This window comes from Cryptomeria japonica, chromosome 5 (assembly GCF_030272615.1).
Source record: "Cryptomeria japonica chromosome 5, Sugi_1.0, whole genome shotgun sequence".
Classification (NCBI taxonomy): domain Eukaryota; kingdom Viridiplantae; phylum Streptophyta; class Pinopsida; order Cupressales; family Cupressaceae; genus Cryptomeria; species Cryptomeria japonica.
Window position 1 is genome coordinate 933,117,548 of NC_081409.1, and position 25,481 is coordinate 933,143,028.

The 25,481-nt window shown below is 35.4% G+C and overlaps 1 protein-coding gene across 1 annotated transcript in view; it reads left to right on the top strand.

The window, feature by feature from the left end:
* Positions 1-21,282, top strand: part of LOC131035746 (proteasome subunit alpha type-6) — a 97,534-nt gene extending 76,252 nt beyond the window's left edge. Inside the window, exons 7-9 of the mRNA XM_057967485.2 lie at positions 18,383-18,478; positions 19,083-19,142; positions 20,972-21,282. Coding sequence (XP_057823468.2) covers positions 18,383-18,478; positions 19,083-19,142; positions 20,972-21,064 — 249 coding nt within the window. The 3' untranslated portion in view covers positions 21,065-21,282. The remainder of the gene's footprint in view (positions 1-18,382; positions 18,479-19,082; positions 19,143-20,971) is intronic.
* Positions 21,283-25,481: the final 4,199 nt, after the last annotated feature.

The following is a 25,481-nucleotide window of genomic DNA, read 5'->3' on the forward strand; positions in this document are numbered from 1 at the left end:
CTTGAATTGGCCAAAAATTGAACAGGAAGATATCATCCGACAATTACGGTCTTTTGAATGGAAAAGGCATACCGATTTCAATGAATATAGAAAGGCTATCACCCTGTTAGAGAAATCGCGGATTAGGAAGAGAATCACGAACGACGTTTACAGGAAGAACTTGCTATACAGAGGATTCCTGGTAATTGGTCTTTTCAAACAATGTCAAGGATGGTGCTCAAAGGCAAAGGTCCCCTGATCCAACCAGATGATGAATATTTGCAGGATGATATTCTTCTCGACATGAGTGACTTCGTCTAGGCAACTATACTTGATGAAGATAAATTTACTGAAGTCCATTGGGTATTGTTTGAAGAAGAAAGGAAAGCGGATAGGATTGACCGTCAGATTGCAGGACAAAATCCAGTGCTTGATGAGGAAGGAGCATGAGATTAATGGTCCATAAATAGGATTTATTCGATAATTTTTGTTTTCTTTAAAATCATGTTTAAAGTGGTTTTTTTCAAGACCGTTACTTTAAAAGGAACTGTTTCTTGAAAATGGAACAAACTTTAGTTATAAATAGATAGATGATAGATGGTAAAAGGGTGGAAGGAGAATACTGGAAAATTGCTGTTACATTTTGAACAGTTAGCCATCTTTTGAAGAATTTTGTTTTCTGGGCATCTTTGGAATGATTTAATATATCAAAACTTTGTGTTTGCTATATTCTTTCATGCTGGAAGTAAGCTTTGAATTACTGCTATTTCACTTGATATTTATTTACTTGCTATGGTTAAATGTGAATGATGTAGAAACTTTGGATTCTGCATGTTCTCTTTTCAGTTATTTACATCACGTTTCAATATTTTCCGTGCAATTAATTGTGCTGTGACCAGACTGTGTGTTGTTCACACTCCCGTTCGATAATCTGAATCTAAATTTCATCTTTTTGCATATGGGAAGTGTGTATCTTTTCCTTTCTTGCTTTCGGGTAAAAAGCATACTGCAAAACCTAGGAGTCGATTTAGGAGGGAGCTGTACCTCTAAAATTCAGAGGAAGATTGCCAACGTAATTGGCGATCTCTCCGATTGTTAGTTACTTATTTGTCTTTCATGCTGGGCACATTGAGTCATTCTGTTACTTTTTTTAGAAAGACAAATCTGTTAACCAACAGCAAGTTAATCATTTGTGCATGCAAAGGGATCAAAGCCGCTATGTTTGTACATGCAAGAGCTTAAAGGCCAAAATTGCTGTGCAAATGAGCATCTAAAGGTTGAAATTCTTGTGCAAACCAACCCCAAAATGCTGACTTGCAAACTTGTGCAAATGAAACCTCAAATGCCGTCAATTTTGTGCAATTGAGACCCAAAAGGCCACCCTATCAAGCTGACTAGTGCAATCAGCAACTAAAATGCACCCTCAAACTTGTGCAAGTGAAGCACAAAACACCACCTTGTCTTGGCACAAAGAGTTCATAAATAATTGATCAAACAAACTCACTTGTGCCACTGAGGCACTAAACACCGCTCAAGGCAAAGTAGTCTAATGCAAACCAAGGGTTTAAGGCCACCTTCATTGTGCAAATGGAGGACTTAATGTGAACCAAGCAAGTTGTGCAAACCAACATGAAATTTCCACCATGTTTGAACCTAAATTTGCTGCCCTACTTTGTGCAATTGGAGCAAGGAAATCCACCCAAGCAAGTGGCAATTTTTATTAGAATATTTAATTATATTTTAGTCACCTATATTTAGTTCCTTGTTTAATGGTCATTTAGCTTTTTAGTTAATTAGCTTTTAAGCTTTATTTAGCATTTAGCTTTTTGGTAGTTCACTTTAAACGACTTGTTCTTAATTTAGAACGTCGTCTTGTAATCTCTATATATACGCTTGTATATTGTTGAATACATAATCCGATTATTGAATCATTCATTCAATTTATTTTTCATGGTATCAAAGCGGGTCAATGGGATTCTTTAAAGTTTGGCAAATTTTTTAATAAAAATTCATGGCCTTCTTTCTGGAATGTTTTCCAGGTTTTTTTTAATTGTTTTTTTATAAAAAAAACGATTTTGCTTTTTTGAAGGCTTTTTGAGAGTTTTTGGTTCGTGGGCGAATTTCTTTGTGTTGGGCAGCAGTTCATGTTTTGTTTAGGGTTCTGGAGATTTTCGGGCCTGCAACCTGGAGTTTTTTTTTTTTGCAAATTGAAAATTTTCCTAGGGTTTCTGCAATTTTTGACTAGGGTTTTACCCTTCAGTTCAAGTCGAAATTTATTTTGGTTGCAGATTCTTGGTAGGTTTTTCGAGACCTCAACTGGGTCATCATCAGATTTTTCTGGGTGCCTCGTTTTCCGTGTCTCAAATTTTGTGCCAATGAATCTGCCTTGGAATTTAAAAACAGTTCGCAATTTCTGCTAATTCTGTGGACGTCGGGAATTTTGATGTTTTCTGGGCACCATTTATGCTGTTTTAAGTTTGCAGATTTTTTTTTAATTTTTGGGTTTCTTCCAAACCTCGAAATTCACGCCTTGGAATTCGTGCCAGAATTCTCCTCCAGGGTTTCAGATTTTTTGCGCAGCTGCTTCTATTTTGATTTTTGAATCAGATTCTTCTGTCTCATGCTTTCACTAGGTTGACCTCGTTCAACCTCCATTTTCGTGATGGCACCTTTGACCAACATCATGTTGGAACATAGTCAAAAGTTCAGTGGCCTCAACCACAACACTTGGAAACAGTGCATGCTCACGATATCTGAATATCGTTACCTTTATCAGATTGATTTAGGCCAGACCTCGTCTTACAGGTCCTAGGGTTTTCACGTTTTTTTCCTGAAAAATTGTCTCGGTTTTCTGATTTTTTCCACAAAAAATCATGGGAGGGTTTTGCTTGATTTTTTCCTCAAAAATCAGGGTTTTACCATGTGATGTTGTCTGGTGTTTTCCCGCATGATGTTTGATGTTTTACTGCATGATGTTTGGTGTCTTACCATGTGGTGTTTTGGGTCTTGCCATGCGAAGTTTCAAGGTTTTGTTCGATTTTTTCCACAAAAATCGTTTCGTGGGTTTTTACCATTTTTTTCCACAAAAATGATGATTTGTATCTTCAGTTTTGGAGGGTTTGCCGATTTTTCCTCAAAATCATGGTTTCAGTTTGGTTACCCAACATCAGGTTGGATGGATTTTGGTATTCTTGGTCATTAACACTTTTTAGATCCAGGGAGGGTCTCCACTATAGCAAAGTGTTCTTTTCATTTGTGATCAAAAGACCTGCAGTGTCTTCTGTAGGGTAGTTAGTAGATAGAATGACCATTAAGGGAGGGTATTAGAATATTTAATTATATTTTAGTCACCTATATTTAGTGCCTTGTTTAATGGTCATTTAGCTTTTTAGTTAATTAGCTTTTAAGCTTTATTTAGCATTTAGCTTTTTCTGTTTAGTTAATTAGCTTTTAAGCTTTATTTAGCGTTTAGCTTTTTGGTAGTTCACTTTAAACGACTTGTTCTTAATTTAGAACATTGTCTTGTAATCTCTATATATACACTTGTATATTGTTGAATACATAATCCGATTATTGAATCATTCATTCAATTTATTTTTCAATTTTGGCTAAGGCAAAGTATTCAAAACCAACATTTTGACATAAAGAGAGGAGAATGCAAGTCTTGCCTTGGGCAATTGAAGGATGAAATGCTGCCACAACAAGCTTGATATAAACAGGAAATCATTGTGCAAATGAAAGGGCAAAAGCCGCCCAACTTGTGCAAATGAAGCACAAAATATCGCCTAGGATGAGAAGCCCTTGTGCAAACAATGATGAATTTGCCGCTCAATTTGTACAAATGAGGACATAAAAGCCACCCAAGTTGTGTAAATGAATGGTATAAAGCCGCTCAAGCAAAGTTTACGGTGGGCAAATGAAAGTCAAAATGCCGCCTTCAATGTGCAAATGAAGAGTTTTAAGCCGAAATCATTGTGCAAACAAGACCACAAGTACTGATTTCATTGTGTAAATGAAGGCTAAAATGCCAACTTGTTCAAACAATAGTACTAGGGTGGTCATCAAACTAAAATCAGAGGTATAACCGCTCAGCAAGAGGAGAATTCAAAACATTTAATATGCTAAATCAGGTCGGCCTAAGATCAAGGTAAAGAGACCTACCCCTTCACTCATCCATACCTATATAGAGGGAGTCTCTTACCTCATTTCAAACATCGTCCAAAGCAATCTCTCCAAGTGAATTTGATAGAAGCCCTTCAGGCAGTGTGAATGACATTAGGATCAGTGAATTTGTTGATCATTTCATTGATCAAGCATTGCTTTCAAGGAGGTGCGATTTTGTTTAGAAAAGTCTTAAGACTTAACTTTGAAGCATTTCCAGCTCACTTTGAGGGCGACCTGGGCAGATCTTAGAAGAATTTCCTCACTTGATCAGACCTGTAGCAAACATGAAATCAGACGTTAAATGAAATGAAAACTTGGAAACATGTGAAATAGACCTTCAAAGCTTGGAAATCAGGTCCTAAAGCTTAAGACCAGACCAAAGGGATGTTGAGATCAGACCTTAAGGTCTGGAAGTCAGACTCTGAAAGTTAAAAATTCATACATGGAACATTAAAATCTGATCTGCAAGCATCAAACTCAGATCGTGAAGGAGTCAGGTCTTAAAAACTTGAAAATTGAACCTTGGGAAGACATAAAATCAGACTTAGCATTCTGTATTTGTTAAGTTTTTATTGATATCTAAACTATGTGATGTAATTTCAAATCCTTCTGTTTTGCAGTTCTGAGGCGTGAAAGATGAACAATTATGGAAGCTAGAGGAGAACAACTTTCGCAGTTCACACCATTAAACATTACAATATCAAGAAAAACTCAAGGATTGCTTTACAAAATGTTAAGAAGACCAAGGATAAAGCTCAGATCATGCAAGGAATGTGAAAGAAGAATTTCAGTACTTGAAGGATAAATTCAAGGGTGTATCACATTAGGACTTACATCATCAAGATCTTCAATTCATCAAGACAATCAAGGGGTGATTGAAAGGATCAAGACATCATAGCATGAAGAATACTCCAACAACATGAAGTTTAGTCATAACAAGGGGAGTCAAAGACAAGATAGAGACATGAGCGCCATATCCTCAAGGGTTTAATTGCCCCATTGAGATAATTCTACAACCTCAAGAATTCAAAGATAGGCAAGCAAGGGTAAAAGGTTGACTTCATCGTGATGATACCATCATCACCACACCAAGCTTAGGAGGTGTTGAGCATCAAGAGATATTGCTCAAACACTTTGTGTTGATCTACCAAGTACGAACAAATTGAGGTGGCAATCCTAGTCATCACCAACTAACTAGAGGACTTTAAGTCAACATGATGCAATGTACCTAACTCACCCATGGAAGCACAAATTTCAAGATATTTAACCTCATTTCCTATTGGTTCACATTCAATGTTGGACCTAAATGTAATTTTCTCATTGCCAAAGGGAGTTGTTATAACAAACCCTAATTAGGGTTTCCATCTTTTAATCCTGACCATTGATTGTGAATTAATTTGAGCCATTCATTGTAAAGGGTTATCTATATAAGGTTTAGTTTTCTCATTTGTAAAAGGCAAGACAAGAGTAGTAGAGTATAAGTTAGATTAGGAGAAGGCAAAGATTGTGTCATAACCCCTCTTTGGACATTGGATTATTGTGATTAAATAAATACGATAATTAAACCATTTATTAATTTACATTTAATAATATCGGAAAATCGTCTCATTTATGAGACTCACGATTTTCCTTTAAGTGAGAGGGTTGTCATAACCCCACACCCTGGTGATGTAATTAATACTAGTTTTTGTGATTCTTCATCATAATAATAAATTATCATTTATTATGTAATTAATTATGGATGTTAATAGTAATCCATTTACAAAGATCAGCAATTACCATATATATAGAAGGGTGTGTTAAATAATGCGGGGGAATAATTGTTATGCGATGGAGTCATTAAGATAATCGTTAAGGATAAGGAGGAGACGTATCTAGGACCATATGACTCTTCACTTCATCAATATTAAGTATATTAATAAACAAAGATTAAGTATATAATTTATTCATTAAATATTAATATTAATTTCTTATTTTACAATACTATATTATTGCAAAATAATATCAAATTACCAATATTACAACCGAAATAATATTTAAAGATATGTAACTTATTGAGGAACCATCAATACATCCTCTCTGCATAACTAAATCGGATCATATTACATCACCGCCTGAGCCCTGTCGAAGACAAAGGCGAAGGCGGAGGTTTGGTCATGACGTGCCAATGCTGTAGGATCATGGTCAGTGTTGTCAACTCGAATATGGTCGGGAATGCATCATGGAAGATGAAATACGATATGTAGGGAGCAAAACGTATTCATGACTGAGAAAATGGCAGGTTAATAATCCATGAAGAAAATTACTTCCGCAAGATGCCTACACAATGGAATTAGCACGGGAGGAACAAACATCGATGAATATCGAGTATTGCCAAGAATCGTATTGGCACCAAGAAGAGCTACGTAGGAATGATGGACATCCATCATTTGGAGCCTGTGACGTCAATTACCGTGGAGGGAGGCGTTTGAGAACATAGACAATTACCCGTAATCATCCTTAAGTCTACCGTTATGATATGAAGAGACCAGAAGGGATGAGCATAGTGGGCGTCGAAGGAATAGATAGCATTTATGTTGTTAGTGACAATGGTTACCGAAACTATCAATTCAATAAGGAATTAAAAATTATCATTAGTCTAGAGTAGAAATTTTAAAGAATTCTCAGCGATTAGTATGAGGAAGAGACTTGACGGAGGGACACATCTTGTAATTCAAAATTGCAACATATAAGAAGCCTTTCGAAATCACTTCAAGGGGGATATCTTTATTATATGCGATTCAGATTGCCCAACTTGACCATTTGACCTAGTGTCCAGAACTGGCTGCATATACTTCAAGAATTAATAGTGTAGAGATCACCATGGATCAGATCGGATCAGAACTGTCATTAAGTGATAGGCAGTGACATCTTTGTTCCTTGTGGTATGCACGGGAATGTGCTTAATATATATGCATAATATATGGGAGCCGATATCATCCTTATGTAGGATTTAATAAACTTAATAATAACAATATAGTTTTAATAATAATGATAATAAAGCTATAATAATAATTATTATATAGTGTAATGATATTATGTGGCAATATAACTCAGAAATTATTCTTGTAGACTGACCTTCAGCAGACTTATAAAGGAAATTTCCAGATAGGCAAATTACATAATACTAGTATAAGAGTGAAACATATGTAAAGCCAATGTATAGAACATAAGAATAGCAAACCAGATCTGTCATGTGTCAGATCTGTCTGCCACATTACTATATTTACTTATTTATGTATCTATATAATTAGAATGATCAATGAGGGATAACATAAAGATGGATAATAATAAATATTAATATAATAATTACAATTATTATTAATATAATAAAAAGTAGTTATTAATTAGTAAATTAGTAAATATTCATTAAATCACCAGAACAAAGTATTTATTAATTGATTGATAATAATAAGTATTTATTAATTAAAAATTAATAAATGCGTAAATGATTTATAAATCAAAATTAGGATTAATTATTTAGTATGGTGAAATAGCTAGTACTTGAGGGATTAAAGAAAAGGTAGAACATCCTAGGTTGGATTCATGTTAAGATAGTTTTGTCTCTTAATCGATTTAGTTAAGTTATAAATATATTGGAAATCAATTAATTATGGTTAAACTGTCTTGAGCCAAGTTGGGGACATTACAGATTGTTCCCAAGACTTTGTTGTAAAGAGCATATGATTTCATTGAAGCTATGGTGAATTTAATGGGTTATTTCAACAAGTTGCATGGTCTCTACTTCTCAATTCATTTTCATGTTGATTAGATGAATGAGAGAAATTTGTGCATGATCAATGGTGGAATTCATATATCCATACCACTAGCAATTTGCTGATTGTAACTTTGCCACGTGTAGTCAACTGTGTTGGTGTAAATAAATATTCATCATGGATATTATTACACTTTACTTAAGTTAACTTAGGATAATGCATCTCTTCGTAGTTTGGATTTGAGACACTTAGGGAAGTGTGCACATAGGGATAGAGCTTGTAGGAGAAATTCCACCTTTTGTGGTCTTATTTTGCTGTTACACTCTACATTCGGTGGGTCATCCACCTCTTGTGGAATATTATATTATTTCTCCTACCTACCCCTAGTATTTCTTACCTACCCTTGTTTCTCATTGAGCCACATGTCATGATTGTGTGCTCGTACATCTATATGGCCTTGCCTATATAAGTAGGCCTATATTCATTGTATTGGTTAATCCAGTTGATCATTTGCATATTGATGAGAATACAGTTTGTTCTTGTCATTCTTTTGTCTCTCTTTTAAACAATTTTCAGTTTCTCCAGTTTGAAACTGTACCATGTCACTTTTTAAAGAGAGATTTTTACAGTTCATTTTTGCACAACTCTGGATAAGCAGGTTTGCTTGTCCTAATTAAGTATTTAAATACTGCCAAGAACACCACTGTTGAATCCCAAGACACCTTCAATAGAGAGGTGCACTTTCTTGTTCAAGATTCTATCAGCTAACGTGGGAAAATATAAGATTTAGTGGAGCAATCAAAATAAGGAAGGATATATGGATCCTAATGTTCTGTGGCACCTAAAACTGCCCAAGGAACTAAGACCTAATCTTCCAAGCAGCCCACTCTTTTAAGTTGAACTGAGCCCAAAAGCTTGAGACCTCAGGATTACCGATGATGTCAGAGAATTGTTATGGATCTTTGATACCCTGAAAGCATTGAGCAGCATGAATTTAATGGACTAAAATCTGGCACAGAGCATCACCCTTTATTGATCTCACAACTCGTTTCGCAGCCAGGATAGATCCTTGCTCTTTTAAAACATGGATCTTTATTCCACTTAATCCTTTGTCAAATAGCAGATAACCAAGCTGGTAGAGAATACTTCTTAACAACCTTCTTCAACATTTGTTAGGCTGCTTGAAAAGGAAAGATGGTGGAAGAATATAGATGTGCTGTGCTGAAATAATTCTATAAAAAATTGTAACCTCCCATCAAGCAGAAGATCAAGAATGCTTCATGCCTGTATTTACAATTTTATCCTTTTTTTACTTCCAATTAGAACTCTAGATAGCTGAATGGTGTTTTCTTCACTAATTGTTGTTCACACAGCTTTTGCAAAAGGTAGCATGGTGCCTAGGCTGAGTCATTAAAACAATGGAAATTGAGTAATTGTTTATCTCTATGTAAAAAGAAACCATGCTTCTGGAAAGTAGTCAAGTGCATCTGCTGCTATCACACAGATAGATAGAGCCAGGGGATACTCCTGTCAAATAGTTCTCTCCCACACATAAGTTTGGATGGCACTCCATCCACACCTATGTTTTTCCGAGTTTCCAAGATGGGGATGTGAGGATGTAGTTTTAGGGATGGCAAAATGATCATTAGTTTTTGGATGGTGGGTGTGTTGATTGTAACTAGGGGTATAGGGGTTTGGATTGCCTTAAGGCAACATCCGAACCCCCTTTAGGACCGGGTCCTACCCTAACGTGACCCTATCCTAATTCACCACACCACGCTAAATACACACCATCTAAACGTTAGCGCCAAAAATAACAAGAAGGCCGACTTACAAGGAGGCCGACTTACAAAGAATAAAGATGCATATAAGTAAATGAAAATTTGCAAGTCAATCACAATCAAGTTCAATTACATCAAAAGGCGATTTAGCTCTGCTGTGCGAACTTAAGGAAGAGTGCGAACTTATTCAGCTTGGTGCGAAATTGTCCAAGGGGACATAGTAGTTATTGATGCAAGTCATTGAAGCATACAAGGACAGATTTGATATGTGAAGATCAGATTCGAGCTAAGTATTGTACTTATATGTAGAGGAGAATATATAATCTGACCTGTGGGTCTTTCATGTTGGGTTTTTCCTCCTTGGAGGTTTTCCCAGGGTATGCTTGTTTGTCTTCTGTTCTATTTCTGATTTATGTTGGCTTACTAAAATACTGCAAATCTGAATACAACCTAGGGCATAATCAATTATATAAATCTGGTTAACATACCTAGGGTTTAAAATAACATGGTATCAGAGCTATAGGTGTCATTAACTCCTGATTTTAGCAAATCAATTGTTGCATATAGCTGTTCTTTGTGTTCAGATTAAAGATGTCAGGTTTGAAGGCTGAAGATAGGCTTGAGGGAGCCATTGATTTTGCTGCTTGGAAAGTTTGTATTCTATTGGTCCTTGAAGAAAATGACCTACTGAAATTTGTAGAAGAAGAAAGGCTGTCTCCTCCAGAAGATGCTGAAGAGCTGAAACTATTCAAGAAAGATTCCCTCAAAGCTAGAAGGATCATAATTGAATCCGTCAAGAATCATCTTGTCACTATCATATCAAAGTTTGTATCTACTAGAGAAATGATCAAACACTTGTAAGGGATGTATGAAGTCAACAATCTCAGCAGAGCTCTTGCCCTAAGACAGTAACTTCTACACATGAAAATGAAAGAAGAAGACTCAATCATAGCTTGCTTCATGAAGATCAATGAACTAAAGGACAAGCTAAGCACTCTTGATTGCCAAATCTCAGATAAAGACCTTGTTATGATTGCATTAAATGGTCTACCTGATGAATGGGAACCATTCATTCGTAGCATTGGTGGAAGAGCCCATCGTCCCAACTTTGAACGTCTTCAATCTGATTGCATCGAAGAGGAATCTCGAATTGAGGTAAGAGGAAAACTCAAGAACTCTCTCAAAGATAATCATGTTCTCTTATCTAAATCGAGGAAAGGTGGTCATTGGAAGAAAGAGAAGAGAAGCAAAGATTTTAGATCCTCCTCCTATGATCCAAGGAAAAAGTCAAGAGATTCCTCTCACATTCGTTGCTTCAGATGTGACAAATATGGTCACTATGCCAGAGATTGTCAGAATGACCCAAAGGAAAGGGAAGCCAACTTAAATGAAGTTGCTTAACAAAGTGAAGACTACCTTCTTATCTCTGCTCTTTCCAACAATGTTCCTACGGACAACAATACGTGGATACTTGACAGTGGTGCCTCCAGACACATCTCAGGATTTCGTGAACATCTCTCAGATCTGGTGGAAAAAGACACCAATCTTCATGTAGTAATCGGTGATGATGCTCGATACTTGGTAAAAGGTTCTGGCACTACCTCTTTAAAACTAGATTCTGGTATTTCCTTACAACTCTGTGATATTCTCTTTGTACTTGGTATTAAAAGAAATCTTATTTCCATTTCGGCTTTAGAAGATAAGGGTTTGCAAATAGCATTTTCTGAAGGGAAAGTACTTGCTTGGCCTAAGAAATCTAATTTCAAATCTGCTTATATTATTGGAAATAGATGTGATAGTTTATATAAGCTTGTAGCTAATCCAATTCAAGCTCTCATTCATGAGACCCCTGAATCATGCGAGCTATGGCATAGAAGATTGGGTCATCTTCACTTTCAAGCTCTTCCCACTCTCGGTAAAATGGTCAAAGGTATGCCTAACCTCAGTTTATCTCATGATGATGCTTGTAAAGGTTGTGCAATGGGTAAAAATGTAAAGAATCCCTTTCATAAAAGCGATAGTAGGGCTAAAGAAAGGTTAGAACTTATCCATTCAGATTTATGTGGTCCTATGTCTGTAGCATCTCCTAGTGGTTTCCTATATTATGTTATCTTCATAGATGATTTCTCTAGGAAAACATGGATCTATTTTCTTAAAACTAAAGAGTCTGAAGAAGTCCTAAACAGATTTAAAGAATTCAAAGCCTTAGTTGAAAATACTACAGGAAATCGAATTAAATGTTTGAGGTCTGACAATGGAGGTGAATACACCTCAGGTAGCTTCTATGACTTTTGTGTCAAAGCAGGAATTAAGAGGGAGTTTTGTGTTCCCTACAATCCTCAGCAAAATGGAGTTGCTGAAAGAAAGAACAGGACCATTGTTGAAGCTGCAAGAGCCATGATATACGATCAGGACTTGCAACCTTTTCTATGGGTAGAAGCATCCAAAACTGCAGTTTATATTCATAATAGATGTCCTCATCGAGTCCTAAAGGATGTGACACCTGAAGAAGCCTTTTTTGGAATCAAACCAGACATCAGTCACCTTAGGTTATTCGGAAGCCCTGTGTATGTTCATGTGCCTAAAGAAAAACGAACCAAGCTGGATCCATCTGGAAAGAAAGGCATCCTAGTAGGATACAACGAATCTTCCAAAGCCTTCAGGATCTACATTTCAGGTCAAAGGTATGTTGAGGTAAGTAGAGATGTAACTTTTGAAGAAGATATTGCTTTCAAAAGATCTAAAGGTTCATTAACCAACAATAATGATATGGTAATGGAAAATCAAGATTCAATTGTTGATGCTAACCCTGAGTTATAGGAGGAGTCTACTGATCTTCCAAATCAGGAAGTTCATAATGACTCATCAGAACCCATGCAATCTACCGATATACCTCAGGACATTGTGGTCTGCAAGAAGAGACCACTTTGGGTTAGAAATACGATTCAAGATGCTGAAGGGTTTGCTGCTCCCAGAGGAACCTTCAGAAATAGCAAGAGTGTCCAAAATCATGCCAACTACAGTTCTGTGATGTGCAATATAATTGAGTCTGAATCCCACAATATCGGAGAAGCTATGTCACATCATGCTTGGAAATTAGCCATGGATGAAGAGTATGGGTCTATCATCAAGAATGATGTCTGGGACATTGTACCCAGGCCCAAAGGTAAGTCTGTCGTTTCTTCTAAATGGTTGTTTAAGATTAAACATAATGCTGATGGTAGTATTGAAAAATATAAAGCTAGGTTTGTAGCACGTGGTTTTTCTCAAAATGAAGGAATAGATTATGAAGAAACCTTTGCCCCTGTTGCTAGATATACCTCTATTAGGTCTATAATAGCTATTGCTGCAGCCAAAGGTTGGGAGCTGCATCAAATGGACGTTAAGACAACCTTCCTTAATGGTGTCATTGAGGGGGAAGTCTATATTGAGCAACCAGAAGGTCATGTAATCCATAAAAGAGATTCTCATGTTTGCAGGTTGAAGAAAGTCTTATATGGGCTCAAATAGGCTCCTCGCGCTTGGTATGAAAGAATTGATAAGTACTTACTAAGTTTAGGGTTTTCCAAGAATGATGCTGATGCTAACATTTACTTGAAAGTTTATAATGATGAGATGCTTATTTTAGTTTTGTATGTAGATGATTTATTTCTCACGGGTGAAAATAAGTTAATAATGAGATGTAAAAAGGAATTAGCCTCAGAATTTGAAATGAAGGATTTAGGTCTAATGCATTACTTCCTAGGGTTAGAGATATGGCAAAGAGCTAATGAAATCTTTCTAAGTCAGGGAAAATACACTATTGATATTTTGAAAAGATTTAGAATGATAGATTGTAAACCTATGCGTACTCCTATGGAATCTAACTTAAAGAAGTTAAGTGTTTCTGCAGCTATCTCTAATTTTGCAGATCCCTTTGAGTACAGGCAGTTGATTGGCTCCCTGATGTACCTAGTCAATACTAGGCCAGATATCTGTTATGCGGTTAATGCTCTCAGCCAGTTCATGAGCTCACCTAAACATGTTCACCTGGTTGTTGCCAAGCACATTCTAAGATACCTACGTGGCACGATTGGTTATGGGCTGAAGTATTCACTTAATACCCCAATTCTCCTGAAAGGCTACTCAGATTCAGATTGGGCAGGAAGTGTCAAGGACAGGAAAAGCACTTCAGGCATCTGCTTCAACTTGGGCTCCGCAGTAATCTCTTGGGCATGCAGAAAGCAATCTTTGGTAGCATTAAGCACTGCAGAAGCTGAGTACATTATCGCATCTGTTGCATCCAGAGAAGCAGTGTGGCTTCGTAAGCTCCTTGTTGGATTGTTTGGTCAAGCCAATGATCCCACCACCATTCATTGTGATAATCAAAGCTGTATAAAGATGTCAGTAAATCCTGTATTTCATGATCGGTCCAAACATGTGGAAACACACTATCATTACATTCGGGATATGGTGCAGAGAGGCGCCATTCATCTAAAGTACATTAGCATAGATGAACAGATTGCTGACATCCTTACCAAACCTTTATCCAGAGTGAAGTTCGAGTACTTCAGAGATAAACTTGGTGTCATGGAAAATGGAACCCTGATTGAGAGGGAGCTTCAATCTCAGTGACTATTTGTAGCACTTTGAATCATTCCTTGCTTGTTTGCAAGAATGAATTACATCCAATCTATGCTTGTGTGCTAGATGGATAATTGTAATAATGTAAAGACCCACTGGTGTATTACACTTTCTATGCTTGTGTGCTAGAACCATCCTATGCTTGTGTGCTAGGTGGAAGATGTAATTCTATGCTTGTGTGCTAGATCCATTCTATGCTTGTGGCTAGATGGAACTTAAAAGGTTCAGATTATGTATTCTCCTCCTCCCTAGTTAAGAGGGAGTGTTGATTGTAACTAGGGGTATAGGGGTTCGGATTGCCTTAAGGCAACATCCGAACCCCCTTTAGGACCGGGTCCTACCCTAACGTGACCCTATCCTAATTCACCATGCCACGCTAAATACACACCATCTAAACATTAGCGCCAAAAATAACAAGAAGGCCGACTTACAAAGAATAAAGATGCATATAAGTAAATGACAATTTGCAAGTCAATCACAATCAAGTTCAATTACATCAAATGATCAAAAGGCGATTTAGCTCTGCTGTGCGAACGTAAGGAAGAGTGCGAACTTATTCAGCTTGGTGCGAAATTGTCCAAGGGGACATAGTAGATCTTGATGCAAGTCATTGAAGCATACAAGGACAGATCTGATATGTGAAGATCAGATTCGAGCTAAGTATTGTACTTATATTTAGAGGAGAATATATAATCTGACCTGTGGGTCTTTCATGTTGGGTTTTTCTTCCTTGGAGGTTTTCCCAGGGTATGCTTGTTTGTCTTCTGTTCTATTTCTGATTTATGTTGGCTTACTAAAATACTGCAAATCTGAATACAACCTAGGGCATAATCAATTATATAAATCTGGTTAACATACCTAGGGTTTAAAATAACAGGGTGGACAGTTAATATATGTATAGATGGAACTGCAGTTTGCACAAAATGTAAAAAATGAAACTCAGATAAGTGATAATTTGTCAAATTATAATAGATAAACGATAATTGATGATCAGAATAACATTAATCGGAATTGGGATTGACTCGGCAAAATAAAAGTGTGAATGGAACTCAATTACTTTGGATTTAACTGGGAAAAAGTCCAGCAGAGCACAAAACAAACTTGATTTTTGCTTATTTTTAAAACCAGAGCAGGTTCATCCCATGTTGTGTCTTCAGCAAATCTAAATTAAGGCCTCTTTGGCCACGTGGACTAACATAGTGCATGCCATATTTATGGTGACCTTTTTTCATCTTTTATCTGCAAATAACAGATTTGAACCAATCAATACTAATACTAATCAAATATTTGTCAGATGAGCAATACTAAAACTAGGAACTCTAGTTCCTAGTTTTTAGTCTACTGTACTGAGTTATTAGTCATGTATACGCATATTTTTATTTTATGAAATTTTCTGTTGTAGATGAATGGTAGCATTAAGAATGGAGCAAATTAGAGAACTAGACCAATTGGAATTCCTAAGATAAGAAATGATTGAATCTGTTAATATGACAGTGGCTTTACATTCACCCAAATTTTTTGAGTATACGTATGTAAGAATTGAAATTATTATTAATTTTTATTGTGGGTCTCCTATTACTAATGTGGGATATCTCTGCCAATTAAATTAATAATTCAAATGACAAATGATGAAGACAGAAAAATTAATTTGGGCTGGTGTTTGGGAGTGAAGATTTTTTTAATGTTGGGGGAGTGCCTCAACATAAGGATTAGTGTCTTTTTTTTGGAGTCGTAAATTTGATGGCAGTGGGGGTGCCCTGAGTGTTTCCCCCAAAAAGTACTTTCTTTGAAACTTTGCCACTTTGGGGAGATCCCTTGGGGTTGATTCCCCTCAAAATAAATTTTTTGGGACTGGGAGGGGATGTTTGTCCCAATCCCTAAAATATTTGCTGCCCTTGAAACATTACAAAAACCTTGGAACCTTGAGGGATAACATGATAGGTTTTGCAATAAGCACCTTTCCTCTACATCCACTTCTGCTGGAACCTTGACACATTTTCAAGTAAGCTGGGCTAATCACCTGACACATGCTTGTAAAATTTCACTGAGAGACTCTCATATCCAAAAGACGTCTCATTCTTGATATCTTTCATAGCTGCCTCCTATGTGACAAGGTTTGAGTTCGAGTTTGTGTTCGGCTCCAATAAAATTCGGATGAAATTCGACTAGGGAAAAAATTGGAAAAAAAAGTTGTGATTAAATCCATCTTACATAAATTTGACTTTTATAAAATGTAAGTAGTAAATCTATAAAAATAAATATTTTAATTTAAGTATTACCAATATATAAATAATAAATATATTAAATATGACTTTATCATATAAATAATTTCATGAATATATTAAAGATGCCCATTAGTAAAGCTTTAACATATATTCGACTTTTTAATATCTATAATATTAAAATGTTAGAATTTTTAACAAATATAGCTGTATCATATGCGAAGTCAAATTCCAGGTTGATGGAAATGCTTCGCTTTGCAGCTCCACTATGTGCGTGGACATGGGCCTTGGCTGATTATGGGAAACAATGACCTGGAAAATTCGTTATACGATTCTCTCTTCAAGATCCTCTGCATCCCTACCAGAGGGATCTCTCTGCCCGTGCAGCTTGCCCTAATGGCAAAAACCTGAACTGGAGTGGAAAAACAAATGTTTTCTATATAAATTTTATTAAAAAACACTATGCACTAGACATGTTGTTTATAACTAGGTAAGAAGGGTTCGGATTGCATTAAGGCAACATCCGAACCCATATGGGACTGGGTCCTATCCTAGAAAGGATAACGTGCCCCCAAGACAGGACCAGCCCCATTTCTCCACGCCACATATGTACCACGCCACAATTAAATCAAATTGGCGCCAAAATCCATTAAGGCCGACTTAGGAGTTATATGGGTTAAGAGCTCATATAAATAAAGATCAAATGCAAACTCAAATCAATCAATCATTCCTCATGCAATCAGCAAAATAACTCTGCAATTGAAGGTGCGAAATATAGAAGAGGACTTTTCGAATCAGTTCAAGAAGATAGAAGGCATTTGGTATTTCTTGATGCAGACTTGGTGTAATTAGAAGGGGCAGATCTGATACGTTAAAAGGGAGCAGGTCTGAAAAGTCAAGCTAAGTATTGTATTGATACAATTAAGATTAAATACATAATCTGACCTGTGGGTCTTTAGTGCCGGGTTTTTCCTCCTTGGAGGTTTTCCCAGGGTATTTGTGTTGGTCTCTTGCTCTCTTGTTTTCATTCTCGCATTTACTTGATTATGGTCTACTTAATGTTAGCAAATAATTAAATGCTCCAAAGCTGATTACTGAACTAGGTCACAAATTTAACATTTATCATATAAATAATTTCATGAATATATTAAAGATGCCCATTAGTAAAGCTTCAACATATATTCGACTTTTTAATATCTATAATATTAAAATGTTAGAATTTTTAACAAATATAGCTGTATCATATGCGAAGTCAAATTCCAGGTTGATGGAAATGCTTTGCTTTGCAGCTCCACTATGTGCGTGGACATGGGCCTTGGCTGATTATGGGAAACAATGACCTGGAAAATTCATAATACGGTTCTCTCTTCAAGATCCTCCACATCCCTACCAGAGGGATCTCTCTGCCCGTGCAGCTTGCCCTAATGGCAAAAACCTGAACTGGAGCGGAAAAAAAAAATGTTTTCTATATAAATTTTATTAAAAAACACTATGCACTAGACATGCTCGAACGTGAGGCAAATTTCAACGAATTTATAAGGCATGTTTTGAAGTCTGCCAAAATAGAAGTTTTTATCTTTCGAGGGGCAATGTTTTGACAGGCTTCTTGGATTTGTTGGAGTTGGAATGCATGCCCATTGAGGCAAATAACCTTGGAATTGATCCTGGAAGACAATGAATTTGCCCTTCATCCTCCTCAAGATTTCCTTTAAATACTCTGATTAAAACTTGAGACTTTAGCAGTGGAAAATAAAATAGCTCTGCCTCTAATGATTCCAGTATATATAGTATTTAAACTAAATTGTTGTTTTGTTAATGTTCTGTTCATTTTGTAATTTATAAATCTCATTTTTTTCAGGCAACAGCTGCGGGTGTGAAGGAAACAGAGGCAATGAATTTTCTAGAAAAGAAACTTAAGAATGCTTCTGGATTATCTTATGAAGATACTGTGCAGGTGATATTTTGCATTGGGAACTTTATTATTCAGTATCTACATGATGTCAATAAGTTGTTGGAGTTATTTCCATGTATTACTTATCACTTTTCTGAATTGGGAAGTCTCATTTTTCTCTTTGGAAAATTGTCGTACTATAGGGTTTAAAGTGAACCTTTTTTATCAACCTATTAAATCTATTGTGTAAGTTTTGCCAAATATCTTGTTAATATTTAGGGAAATGATCTTTGTATCCATGTCACAATTCTTATTATTTTTTTGTGGCTTCTTTGCGAGTTACCCATCTCAATTTTATAGCTATGGCAAGTCTGACTTATCAATTTATTATGCTTATGAAATACTGCTCTGGTGTACCATTTTCATTGATACTGAGAACTGCTTTAACTAACATATTCAAGTTTAGCCTAGGTCTATTAGACTCTAGAAACAACCCTTAACACTGTCTGCCATTCTTTGTTGTCTTCAATTGTTTTTATCAATTTGTAGTGCATGCAAAAGTCACGCAAAGAATTCAGTTAGATTGATAATGTATACATTATATCTCAACTTGCTTTGTTGAGTTTGATTGTTCTGGCTTTCACTTGTGTGCTCTTGTTTGCCACAGACAGCAATTTCTGCACTCCAGTCTGTTCTTCAGGAGGATTTTAAAGCTACAGAAATTGAGGTATTCACCTAAATTCTCCTGTCAAAGGACATTATCTGTTGTTATGAGAAAACCATTTTATTTAAAGATATAAGCTTGCAAGACCAAATTAAACATCAAGCATCATTCAAATTTTTTTATGGATTGGGGAAAGGGCCTTTTGATATCTCAATTGTCCCAGTTTATGTTTCAACATACTGGATGATATGGATGTTTAATGTGCCCACCATCCCTATTTTAATACCTGACTTATCAAAATAAACCATCTTTTCAAAACATGCTAATGTTGGAGATAAACAAACTACTTGCACATACCATGGTGAGGTCATTCTACTGGAAGATACATATGTTTAAGGTACATGTCATCCCTATTTTAATACCTGAGCTGTCAAATTAAAAATTCTTTTTAAACCATTGTAATGCTTAATTAGAAAAATATCCACATGTCACAGGAAAGCTTGTTGTATCTCTTGTTTTCTTTCAGTCAAGGTCAACTTGCAAATCGTTAGATTGTGGCTATAGAAGCATGCTGAATATGATTTTCTCTAAAGCAGTTTTGATTCACAATAAATGAATAATAGGTGAGTGTACATTTGTTGTGAGGTTCTCTTTTAGGTTGATGTCGACACCGAAAGCCCAATCTGCTATTAGTAAGACCTAAAAATAAATTTTCTAAGAATATAGAAGCCTCTCACAAAGTAAAAATATGCCTAGGTATATGATGCTGGTAAATAACCTATGTTACCCCGGGTTTCCAGGATGGGGACGGTGGTACATGTTTCCAGGATGGTGATTTTTTTTTGCCAATTTTGGGGACGGCTAGGGGATGGCAAAGGGGACGGCTATATAAAAATAGGGAAAATTAAAATATATAGGGAAATTAAAAATATTCATATGTAAACATGGATAAAACATGCACATATACATTATAGAACCTTAACATATAAGAACTAGCAGAGTTCTTATGGCAAAGGGGACAGCTATATTAAAAAAAGGGAAAATTAAAATATTCATATGAAAATATGGATAAAACATGCGCATATACATTATAGAACCTTAACATATAAGAACTAGTAGAGTAATTATGGCAAACTTGTGTTAAATTGAGAGTCAAAGTCAAATTGCTGTAGAATTCACTGTCAAAATTTACTGTCTATATGCAGAATTTATGGGGATGCCTAAAAAAAAACCAGGGACGTGTCCCGGGTAACGTCGTAAATAACCAGATTTAGTTTTGATAACCTTGAATTTGAGATTAAATTTACATTAAATGTTAGTACAGATGTGATATCCATTGCATTAATAAGTAGGATTAGAGTACGTTGTCAAACATTGAAAAATCAATTTGCTAGAAGCATTCAGTAAGTGGAATCATTGCTTGATATTTGGAGTTCTTTCAACACATCTTGCATCTTGCCCTGCTGAATGGAATTAACTTTTGATCCATGTAAAAGATGTAATGATCAAATGTTGATTGTTTTGTTTCATGACTATACCTTCCAAAATTTGATCCCTGGAATGTTGGGATAGGATTTTGGTCTGAAACTTTCTGGAAATTCTTATTGGCTAATCCATCAGTTTCATCAGTTTTTTCTTACCCATTTTTGTTTGAAGGCATATCATGGTTCTAAGCTTTCGTTGAAATGCAGAATTTCCCTATATTCTGAGTAGACTTTGGACGGCTAGTTTATGTGCAGACGTGGACCTTTTTTATGTACTAGGAGGATGCAGACCTATTCTATAGTTTTCATTTCTCATAATTTAAAACAAAGTTCAGTGATAACCTGAATGTAATTTACTCTGATTGAAGTTGCCTACTTTAACTATGAAATCATTTTGATGTGCCCTAGGTGGGTGTTGTTACCAAACAAAGTTCAGAGTTTCGAGTTTTATCGACAGAAGAGATTGATGAGCATCTGACAGCAATCAGTGAGCGGGACTAGGTTTTCTGTCTGACAAATATCTATTGTATTGCCAAAAAAACTGCATCTCCAAATGCTTTACTCATTTCTTCTGAAAATCCAGCACAGAAGTACCATAATGTCATTGGAGTGCCAATCTCATGAATTTTCCGACATTTATTTATTTTTGTATCTTGAGTAGTAACTCCAAATTTTATTTCCATACAATTGAAAAGCAAATTTTTGAAGGCTTCATTTTACAGATTTGTATTAGTGTTTTTTAATGCAATTGTTTAATTTTCAGATTTTCTTCCATATAATCAAATCCAACATATAACAGGAGAATATTTAGAATGTCATCTTCTGTTTTCCATATATTTGCAAGTCTACCGTGTTAACAGTCCTAATTAGTCTTTGTTTTATGTTAAAGAAGTGATTTGGCTCACAGGATTTTATTTGTAAAGCTAAATTGCAAGGAAAAGCTTGCTTCTTAATTCTAGTTTCTAATAGTTTAACTCCTGGCAGTAAGCTGGAATTTAAGGGACTGCTGAATTGTAATTACAGAGATACGCATCTCAAAATAATTATTTCTTAATTTTATATTTTCTTGTTTTAATCAGAAAAATGTTGTTTTAGAAGTTAAATCTCTCTTACAGGGAGCAAAGAGAAAAGTTTGAACATCACATTAGCTAATGTTTTTGTATGCATACTTATTTGAGCCGTAAAAACCCATCATGACCAAGGAATTCACATGAAGGCAAGTAGACTAATACAAGTCTTTAAAATCTGATTCAGTTATCGTGGAGTTAATTTAAGCGACAATTTAGGACAAGCCCATCCATTTTTGATTATATGATATGCCTTCAAATAGTTGCAGGAGAATCTTAAAAAGGTAGGTCTATTATTGTGACAACAATTGAACGAGTCAATTCAACCTTAGAACTCTCCATTTTGGTAACAATTGAAGTGTCATTTTCACGAAAAAAAACTTCACCATATACATAGGGTCCCGGTGGAATGATAATCTGTTATTTTTTATCAGGTTAATGGATGGAATGGCCTTTTTTGGTTCGGTCTGTGCAGTTCAGTTTGGTTCACATTTTCATTGGAATTTAAATTTTATAATCTAATGTTGACGTAGGTAAAGAAACACTAAAAAGTAACTAATAGAGATGAGAAAAAACTTAACTTTTTCATGCTTGGTTGCCATCGTGATAGGGAAGAGAGAAAATAATAAAGAGACGCTGGAACTTATTATATATTTGTGTTATTGAAGTAAAAACACTAAAAGTTGACTCAGATGAGAAAATCTTGCTTTCACGCTTCGCTGCCGTTGTGATAAGGAAGAGATGAAATAACAAAGATATGCTGGATGTTACTATATATGTGTTTGTTTTAAGTTTAGAAGTCTCTTATTATTTCTGCTTGTCTATATATTTCAGCAGTTTGAGAATTCTGGCCATAAATTGTTATGAAATTGTTTCTTATATTGTCTAACTATATAAATTCGAATTCAGATTTATCCAAATTCGGTTTGAGAATGCACTGATTTTTTTTAACTTTTAACATTTAACAGTATGTATAGCTGCTTTCTGGATTTGATTGTGTGATTTTTTTTCATCAATTTTTTTTTGAACCTATTAACAATGTTTTAACAGATTAGTAAATCCTTCTGGAAAACCCTTTCCTTTCCAAAACTCACAAATTTGTGCTATGTATTTGTTGGAAAAATTTGCCAAAAACTTATAACGAATAAAATCATAGATTTTCCTTGTTTGATCCATATGACAATGTAGAAATCTGTATTTGTGTGCCTTCTGGATAAACTCTCTAACAAAATAGAAACACATTCACCGATCTCGACATTCTTTCAAAACGCAAACTTGACATTCACGAGAAGTAATGACATAGAGAACTATTACAAAGATATTTAATATTAACAAAAAAGAAAAAGTTTACTTAAATAAGAGTTACAAATGATTTATATGATAAGATCAACAACTAAGAAAAACAAATGGCAACTAAAAGAGTAAATTGCCTTATGAAATGACAATGAAGCTCGACATGTTCTGAATGTTTGTGGAAGGTTGAATTTTTGGCTCACTTTAGAACCTCTTGATTGTTAGTAAACAAGGGTCAATGTATCGCTTGACATTTGCATGCCAGAAAGTATCCTCTATAGCCATACTGTCTCACATGTTGTTTTGATTGATCTTCGATATTTTGCTTCTATCGAGGAAAGAGCTATTGCTTGTTTTTGGCTAGTTAATGTGGCTACACTTGTACCCACATTGAAAACATGTCTAGAAAGTGGACTTCTTGTCATCAACAAAACCTACCTAATTGGAATCTTTAACTCAACTACTTTAGGATTTTTGCATGCTATATGGAATGCCAAAGCCGAGTGTCCCTTTCACATATCTCAACACCATTTTTGTTGCAACACAATGTTTGCTTTAGCTGCTATCATGAAGTTTAAAATGTAAATAAGACTTCCACTAGTTGCTTGAATGTTGACTCATTGACCACCTTTAAGTTTGTTTTGGCTGAAAGCTTCAACCCTTTCTCCATTGTCATGTGGATGAGATCTTTCAATTTATCATTCTAAACTTGTCTAGCAAATTGTTGGCATATTTAGAAGTGAGAATACTACTACTTGTCTAGCAAACCTCTACATCGAGGCAATAATGTAGGAGGTCTAAGTTTGTCATATTATAATGATATCATTTGCATGAACGACAAAAAGGTTGATGTCATTTTTCTATGCTTTTGACATGTAAGTTAGGATCAAAGTTCTTTGAGCCCCTATTCATCCAAGACTTTGGCAATCTTGATGTACCGTGCACTAGGTGCTTGATTCGAACCATAAAGAGCCTTTGTCAATCTGCATACACAATTCTCCTCTTTTACAACCTAAAATCCTTGAGGCTATCATGTGCACTTCTTGCTTGAAGTCACCTTGATGAAGCCATTGTTTACATCCATTTGATGTGCTTTCAAGCCAAACTATGTTGCCATGATCATAACAAATTACATGGTGTTCATTTTTGTTGGAGTAAAGGTCTCTTCATAATCAATACCTTCTATTTGAGAGGATCTTTTTGTTAAGGAATATAGATCAGTGATAGAGAAAAACAATAGTCTTTTATTTCAATGTATATTTGATATTTACTTTTAGATTTTATCACAATCTTCAGATATTCTTTCGTAAGGATAATCTCAGATTTGATCTGAGAATACAATAAGAATAATGCTATATGGTAAGAACAGATTTTCAAAGTGATTGCTGATATGTATTTGATTCTGACAAATAATAACTAATGAATATATTACTTATCGATTGCTTGTTGTATAATGTAATTGCCACAGTTATTGATTTCATTATCAGCAAGCACCGATATCATTGGCCTATATATATATATTGGTGAAGGGTTATGTCTACGTATCCATAGCACTTCACCATATACTGTCAACCGTCATTAGTTATGTGCCGAGTCATTATCGTGCTTAACAATAACAATTCGGTAGTAGTAATACCAATTGTGCTTTGTACTTGTCAAGTGTGCCATTGAATTTGTCCTTGACTTTGTACACTTATTTGCAACCAATGGGTTTCTTCCCTAGTGGAAGATCTAAAAGAATCCAAATCATATTCTTCATAATATAATGAGCATAATGACTTCACTATTACGCTCATCGAACTTGTCTGTCTTTTAGTCCCGAGGACGATTTGATCAAGACACTCTTTTTAGAAGATATAGTAAGCATTTTTTTTTAGCTGTTGTAAACTCCCTCATAATTAGTACCTTCTCTCTAGGAGGGTTCTTTAGCCACCAATTGTGCTTTGTACTTGTCACATGTAGTCAATGGGTTTCTTTCCTAGTAGAAGATCTAAAAGAACTTGAGTCCTATTCTTCATAATTTTTTGAGCATAAGGACTTTGCGATTATGCTCATTGATCTTGTCTTGATCTTAGTCCTAAGGATGATTGATCAAGGCACTTGTATTCAAAGATAGTGAGCATCCTTTGTTTTTAGGTGGTGTAATTTTTGCTTGTGATCATTTGGCTACCTTGCAACATGATATTGGTCAAAAAAAGCCATCCCTCCAAAAATTATAATTCACAAAAATAAAAAATAAAACCCATGATTTTTTTAATTTGTAAAATAATTTTGTAATTATTAGTATTGTACAAAAAACCTTGGTATCAATTTTTTTAAAAACCTCAATTGTGATATAAAAATCATCGAAATAGAAGGAAAATGATGCCTAAAAACCGTAGCCGCAATAAAAAAGCTTGAAAAATGTGTTGCTGAACCCTCCATTTTGTAATAAAATGGACAAAAAAGAGAGTAAAACTCGTTGCCAAAGAAATGCCTCGTGGCCCAGACTCAAGCCACGACTCTTTAAAAATCTCACCAAGACCCTTGCATAAACTGTCACTAAACGTAAAAATATC